Source organism: Arachis duranensis, chromosome 1 (genome assembly GCF_000817695.3).
Source record: "Arachis duranensis cultivar V14167 chromosome 1, aradu.V14167.gnm2.J7QH, whole genome shotgun sequence".
Lineage (NCBI taxonomy): Eukaryota > Viridiplantae > Streptophyta > Magnoliopsida > Fabales > Fabaceae > Arachis > Arachis duranensis.
Genome location: NC_029772.3, coordinates 41,757,601 through 41,765,520, shown reverse-complemented (window position 1 = coordinate 41,765,520; position 7,920 = coordinate 41,757,601). Strand labels below are relative to the sequence as shown.

The 7,920-nt window shown below is 27.4% G+C and overlaps 1 protein-coding gene across 2 annotated transcripts; it reads right to left on the bottom strand.

Annotated features, from left to right (window-relative positions):
- Nucleotides 1-463: 463 nt before the first annotated feature.
- LOC107487035 (acid beta-fructofuranosidase-like) lies at nt 464-6,612 on the bottom strand. Of its 2 annotated transcripts, XM_016107619.3 has the most exons (6): nt 6,540-6,612; nt 5,598-5,606; nt 3,693-4,549; nt 2,626-2,787; nt 963-1,201; nt 464-849 (listed from the first exon to the last, which is right to left on the bottom strand). In XM_016107619.3, the coding sequence occupies exons 1-6, from the start codon at nt 6,595-6,597 to the stop codon at nt 558-560; spliced, it is 1,617 nt and encodes a 538-aa protein (XP_015963105.2). In that variant the 5' UTR covers nt 6,598-6,612; the 3' UTR covers nt 464-557. The 2 variants fall into 2 exon arrangements, with proteins under 2 accessions (XP_015963105.2, XP_052110485.1); XM_052254525.1 differs by lacking the exon at nt 5,598-5,606 and having other exon boundaries at nt 6,540-6,609.
- Nucleotides 6,613-7,920: the final 1,308 nt, after the last annotated feature.

Sequence of the window (7,920 nt, the reverse complement as noted above, 5' to 3'; positions counted from 1 at the left end):
TAAAAAAATATTTATTTAATATGAAAAAAAAATTCAAATACTTAACAAAAGAAATATCTAGTTATATTTTAGCAAAAATAATTAAATATCTATAAAATTTTAAAAAAATTATGAAATTCTTAAAGAAATAGAAACATTCACATTTGTAATGCAATAAAATTTGAAAAATATATAAAAGAACATCCATTTAGTATGAAAAAGAAATATTCTAATATTTAGCAGAAGAAACATCTATATATATTAATTCGTAGAGATTTTGGATTCACTCAAAGTATTTGTATGATTTTTTGCTAATAGCCTTTTGTTTCTAGCATTGTTGATATCAAATACTGAGTCATAAATGGAATTCTTGCAAGTACAATTGCATTGACATGATCAAATTACAACTACTTTACCAGTCATTAATCAAACTAAAAATCGCGGGTATTAGCCTTTGAAGAATAACCGGTAACAAACTCTGGGTAATTCACTACAAGGCCTTTTTTCTTTTGTGTCCTCTCTAACTAAAAACCGAAAAATGTTCAAGAATAATTTTGATGAGCCAAGATGAAGATATTCTAAGTGTCAGTTTCAGGGTGGTATGGGCGAATAAATGCAGAGTTCATCTGCCAAACTTTGATTGATGCTGTGACAGTGGCATCAGTTGCATTGTTGAAGACGAATAATTTGGCAGCTCCATAGATTGCTCTTGTTGGATACACCCGAGATGTGACACAAGTCCTTCCACCTTGAGCAAAGCTTTCAACTATAGAATGGTCCACCAGTACTCTTAAAGACAACTTTTCACCTCCAAAAACTGGCACAACGCTACCTAACACCTTCTTGTTAACATTCGTTGCTACAGAAGACCTACAAAAAACCAGGGTAACAAAATTTCAATATAAAATATGAAATATACATTTGAAAGTAAATTAAACACATATATTTATACATTAATAAATGATAGTTGATTTAAACAATACCTTGACTGGTCAGAGCAGAAAGTAGTGCGAAGACTTCCATTGAGTCCTTTGGAGACATAGAAGTACAAAGGAGTAAATTCAGAAAGTCCAGCATCTGCTAACACAAGAAGACCAAAAGGTCCCAAGGCACCACGGCCAGAAGCTCCGCCGCTGCTTTCGCAAATGTAGTCTGTATCGCTCTCCGGTAATGTCGTCTCCAGTGCTTCCTTGTCTACTTCAAATTCCGCAACAATATCCAACTGTTACATTATCCAACAAATATACATTAGGCAAGCTACGGAGGCAGGAATCTCGTAGTAATATAACTATATAAGAGGCAAAAATTAACAAACTCAAATAAATCTTTTACAATAATTACTTAACATGTAGTTAAATAAATAGCTATTTAGAAATATACGTTGTAATATAAAAATATATTAGAAAATTGAATAAAATAATTAAATAATACTTTTGTAATTCATTTGGTACTTGAAAAATATTTTTAGACTAATTTGTTATCAAATTTAATATTATTAAGAACAATTTGTCTTTCACCAAATGTATCATTTGGTAAAGTATTGTTTTATGTATTTTATTAAGTAAATTATAATACTTAAATATATTAACTTCTAATAAGTTATTATTTTGATTTTACAAGAAAATTAAATGATTTATTTTTAGAAAAAATGAATAAGAACAAGAATTCGAATGTTTTTTTTTTTTTAAAGAAATATCATTACATATGAATGAAAAAACCCCTTAGGTTGTGTTTGGAATACAAGAGTTAGAATTCTTAATTTCATTTTAAAATTAAATTCTTTGTTTGAAATGAATAAGAAATACGAATTGAATTAATTTGTAAATTCGGGGAATTTACATTATAAGTAAACTAGAATCTCTCCATTTTCTTTTATAGAAACAGTTGAAATTGAAATGATCTAGTATGTTAAAAATATAAAAATTAATTTTATCATCTAGTTATTTATATAAAAGAGAAGATTTTGGAGAAGAAAAGACGTGGTAAAGATCCACAATAATCTAATGGTGGTCATGGTTATTGGTGGTGATGAAAAATGTATATTAAATAAATGAAAAAAATATAAAGCCAAATAATAATTTTATCAATTTTGAAATAAAATTAATTTTTATTTTACATAATTAATTTCATTTATAATAATATGATTGATTTAATGATTATGTCACAAAAAAAAAAGCAAAGATTATACTTAATTGTGATTTTAATAAATAAAAAAAATTATATCTGTCTATAATGTGCACAAAATTATTTAAGCTTATTTTTAAACACACTCAAAATATTAGCACTGATTATTAATTGTAAAAGAATTAATCTTTAATCTTTTTCCTTTTGATATATTTGTTCATCATATTATATATAGAAAAAAATCTAAAACAGCTCTTAAAATTACTTTAAAAAATAATGAAACTTTTGACAAAAAAAAAATATTCAACTGAACTCTTGAATTTTATTTTTATGAAATTGATTAACTCTTATATTAAAAAAATTAATGTTATTTTTTTTTGCACAAAAATTAATTAATCCCAAAACAAAAATATCAAAGATCAGATTAAATATTTTTTTTGTCTGTCTTTTCAAAATAATTGCCACCATAGTGATGTATTCACTCAATTCCTTCTTAGTCAATATGACAACATGGACGCTAACCTGTGTGGCTGTTTCAACTTGTAGTGGAACAACTGAACCAGGCTTGGCCTTCAAATCCTTAAACTCACTGCTTCTCAATCTTAAACTATTCACCTCCTCAACAGGCCACTGAATCAAATTGCTCCATGTCTTCCTATCAAGTCTCACTGTCCTCGGAATGCCCTGCACAATTAAAATATAGCGGTATATTTTTTAGTATAATATAGAAGAATCGAAACCAAACAATGCTTTGTGTATAAATATATATTGTTTAATTTATTTTCAAAATATATTTTATATTTCACCATATATTCTATACAAATTGTTAAATTTGACATCTAACATAAATAAAAAAATAGGTTAATAGTTAAATTAGTCCATAAAAGATAAGATATTTTTTAAATTTATCCCTGAAAGATTTTTTTAATTAAATTAGTCCTTTAAAAATTACAAATTAATCATATTTATCTTCTAGTTACTCTATTAATAATTTTTTTAATGATTGATATTGTAAAACATTACTTAATAACATATATAATATCTAATATGTCTAATTAGATATTGATTAGATATATTTATGAAAATTTATTAATTTAGTCATTTTTTTCAATTACAAAAATCTTATTCCTAATATAACCTAACGACTAAATTGATAAATTTTCAGTAAGCATAGTTAATCAACGTCCAATTGTACATGTTATGTGTCATGTATGCTATCATCAGTTAACATTTCACATCATCAATCGTTAAGAAAATTGTGAGTGAAGTAATTGAAGGACATATATGATTAATTCGTAATCTTTAAAGGACCAATTTGATTGAAAAAATCTTTAAAAGATGAATTTAAAGAATGTCTTATCTTTCATGAACTAATTTAACTATTAACCCATAAAAAAATTATATACTTATACTTGTTTTATATTTATATTTTCTACAAATTTTTTAAATATTAAAAATTATTTCACCAAACACAATTATTATTTATACTTATTAAATATTATTTTGAGTTTAATTTTATCAAACATAAGTTTGAAAGACACTATTGTTAAAATATAAAAGACGAAACTAAAGGCTTCAAAACGCAATACCTGAAGTGATGCCCAGCTCTTGGTTCTATCAACACACTCGCTATCATACTCTGTAATCCAACCCCACAAGATTCTCCTTTGCTTACTTGGATCAAAGAATGTCTTGGAAGCATAGAAATTACCATAGTCATACCTCAGTCCAATACCAACATCATTCTTAACATCATCAGGCAAGAAGCTTGCAAGCTTCTCATCATAAGAACCAATTGCATAGTAATCATTTCTATCATCATCCAAGCTCACCTTCACCACATGCTTAACACCATCCCCATAGGCAGAGGTATCCAATCCAACATCATTGATGCTTGACACTGGATAAAAGTCAACGCACTCCCACATACCGGTTCCCTGCACGGCCCGGAGCCACCCATTCTTGAGCTCGAAATTTTTGAAATCCTCAGTGTCATAGATAAGCGCAATGCCGGTTTTGTTGATCTTGGACCCAATGCTGATACGCCACTTGCCTTCCGACGTCAGCATGGCCGTCGTCGGATCGCGGAAGTCGCGGTAATGAATGCCCGGAGGAGGGGATAGAACCGGGTTTTTGTCGTACTTGGTCCAATTCAGAAGGAGAGGGTCGGAAGGATCAGCCGGATAAGCCAGGTTTTGTACTTGAACCGACTCGTTGGTCGAACCGGTGTAGAGCATGACGAGTTGGCCATCGGATAAGATGGTGGCTGAGCCGGTCCACACACCATTTGCATCGTACCATTGGTCTGGAACCATTGCGATTGGAAGGTAAAGCCAATGTATCATGTCCCTTGACACTGCGTGGCCCCAAACTATGTCACCCCAAACGGCATCGTTTGGATTATACTGGTAGAAGAAGTGATACCATTCCTTGTAGTATACAGGTCCTGAGATATTATAATGATGTTTGAATATTAAAACATTTTACGAATAAAATGATTTAAAGGGTAAATAAAAAATAAATACAAATTTTATCAATAAGTTAATTATAAGAAAATTACCTAAAAATAAAAAAAATAAATACTAAATGTGATCAATTTAAAAACTTTCTGATTCATCATTCATCCATGAAAACATAACTTGGTCTTAAAAAGAAAAGTGCTACTTATTTTTTGTTTATATTTTTAGCATTTTATATTTTTATAATTTTATAAAATAAAAAATAATTATTTTCTTTTATTTTTATTTTTTTATAAAAAGAAACAAAAATATTAAAATAAAAATAAAAAATAAAACATAAACAAAACGCAATTTAAATGAGGAAAAAAATATTGACATTAAATTAAAACTTTTAGCAGCACTCTGGTAAACGAGAGGCAAAGAGAATAGAGAACTCATTTTTATCAATAGTCACTAAAATTAATAAATATAATTCAAATTATACATTAAAATGTTAATTCATTTAAGAAAGAAAATAGGAATTGCATTAAGTGTTTGTTTGAGCACCATTAAATTAATAAAAAATATTTTTTTATATTTAGCGTATTTGGTAAATTTTTAATAGTAAAAATAAAAATACTAAAAAAATTAAAAAAATATATCTTTTTTGAGAAGTTACCATTTTTATCCTTTTTAAAAAGATTTTTTCTTTAAAAACAAAAAATGTTTTTTTAGGTAATAAATAAATAAATACATACTTTTATATTATTATACCTAAATATAAAAGATTTTTTGAAAAAAAAATCTTAAAAAAATATCTTTTTTTAGAAGTTCACCTAAATAAACCTTAATTCTATTGACTAATAATATTAGTCTAACGCACATATATAACATTACTAAAAATAAAATTTTGTTAACAAAAACTCAAAATTGTGCAAGTAGGGCTATTTTCATTCAAATTATTTCAATATATTTTTCTTAAAGCGTACTCTTTTTTTTTTTCTTTACTTATAAATATATATTCTAAACTATAAAATAAGATAAAAATCCTCTTACCATTAGGATCTGAAGGGAGCCAAGCACGTTTTCCACACCATCAGAGCAAACCAGAGAAGCCAGACAAAGATAAGGGACGGAAAATGTTAAGTTGAGATAAGAAAGTCTAGAATAAAAGTGCTTTATAATTTAAATTTAAATGAAAAGAAATAATTTTTATTGTAATACAGTAATAAAATATATTGCACCTGAACATATATTAGAATAGTCGTATATTTGGTAATTATTTTTAGTATTTTTAGAGTAATTTTGTATTAATAAGAAATGAAAAGATCGGAGACTTAATGAATAGCTAACAAGTATCTACCTGTTTTACAAAATGTGAGTATACTCAATACTTATTTCATTCCAATACAATTTCCATTCAAATAATTTTTCTTTTAATTTTAATAAATAATTTTTCTTTTAATAAAAATTTCTAAATTCAAATTTTGAAAGAACAAAAACATAATTTTTTATATATAAAGAAACGTGTACCAATCCCTCCTATTCAATATTATAGTTGATTATGTTTGATATTGTCGTCACTTAACATTTGAATTTAGCTTGTGTTTAAACATGAAAGATATATAATTGCACGTAGGTTTGCCTCTGTTCCATCTCCATTGTTCTATCTCCATGGAACGTAGAAGACCAAACAAACAAATAAAAAAAAATTTCATTTTATTTTATTTTTAAATTGATTGAACATTTTCGTTTAAAAAAACAAAAATGTTACGCTAACAGAAAAAATTAACTATCAAATTAAATCATTATATATTTATGTATGAATACATAAACTGTTTAGTTTATTTTTAATATATATTTTATATAAATAATTAATTTAGTGATTGTTATGGGGTATACATATATGAGGGCATTAAAAAAACATATAAATGCTCTTTCTATTGATTAATTAATTAACAAGTATGAAGGAGAAGAAGAAGAAAGAGGAGGCATTACCGTTCATCCAGTTCTTATCGGGCTGGAAGTGGAAGGCAGTCCTCTGCCACGAGAGCATGGTGTTGCTCCAGCCAGGGAATGGCTTTGCTCCCAAATGCCTATTGGTCTTCTCCGATACACCGGCCGACACCCCTCGCGAAAGAATTGGCTGTCCATGCGTTGTTCCTTGAACCGCACAATACAAGGTCTCCCCACTATATGCATTGTGAAATCCTATCAATGCCGCTAACGAAATCAGTACCAAGAACCCGCACACTGCCCCAATCACAACCCTTCTGCTCGGTTGCCGAGACCCTTCTTCATTTCCCCCGTTCAACAAGGGCACGTTCACAGACCAACCCTTCTCTTCTCCCATCTTCTTTTATTATTTTTCCAAATTTTGTTTTATTTTTTTTTATTTACGAGAATGGAGGAGAAAGTAGAAAACTAGAAGGAAGAGGCCGCAGGTGGTTTTATATGAGAGGAGTTAAATTGAAGCCAAACGTGGGGCTCTATTTGTTTCGTGTGTGTGTGGAAATTGGAAAGAGTTCTATTAACGGGAATGGTCTGTGGAATGCACCAAACAGAAAAGAGAGGTTTGTGTTGGATTGGCCATGTCACTATGGAAAACGAGAGAAAAATGGATATTTAGTAAACTAAACACGATAAAAAAACTTTGTATTATGATGCTAATTTAATTAGCTACATGGAAGGGGGTGGGTTAACGTGAGAGAAATGCCAAATCACATCACATGAATAATTGAAATTGGTTGGCCAAGAATCCAGCAATTTCGTTAAGCTTTTGGTATAGTTTCAAGACTGTTATTTGTTTATCAAAGATAATATATTCGAGAGAGAATTTTTTTTTCTTTTATAAAATAAATAAAAATTTTAATTCCCAAACCTAATTAAAATTTAAAAATACATTATTATTTTTCAAGATCCATTTTTTTGTGTGTTTTCATAAAATTCAGCCAATTTACTTGGATCATGCTATAATTTAAATCCTATTGATATATTTTATTTTTTTTAATTATTCTTATTTTATTTAAATAATTTAATATTTAAATAGATATAATTTAAATTTAACAATTTAATTTAATTTGATAAAAATAAACATAACCATAATATTTTCATATTATTAATTATATTTATTTATTTTAAAAATTAATAGTTTAAAATCATCAAATTTGAATTAAAATATAATTATACTTATAGTACGCGTACGTTTATTTAAAATTTAAAATTTTCAAATAAATCTACTTTTATTCGTTGTAAAATTATTTAAAATAATACGAGTACGTTTATTTAAATTAACAAAATTTAAAATAATACGTGTATGTTTATTTAATTTAAAAATAATACAAGTATATTTTTTTAATTTAAAATTAATAGTTTCAGA

Coding starts and splice junctions, on each gene's coding strand:
- LOC107487035 (XM_016107619.3), bottom strand. CDS start 6,597: ATGCTCTCGTGGCAGAGGACTGCCTTCCACTTCCAGCCCGATAAGAAC. Junction 2,788..3,692: donor AGAGCTGGGCATCACTTCAG/GTATTGCGTTTT, acceptor TTAATTGTGCAG/GGCATTCCGAGGACAGTGAG. Junction 850..962: donor TTCTGCTCTGACCAGTCAAG/GTATTGTTTAAA, acceptor GGTTTTTTGTAG/GTCTTCTGTAGCAACGAATG.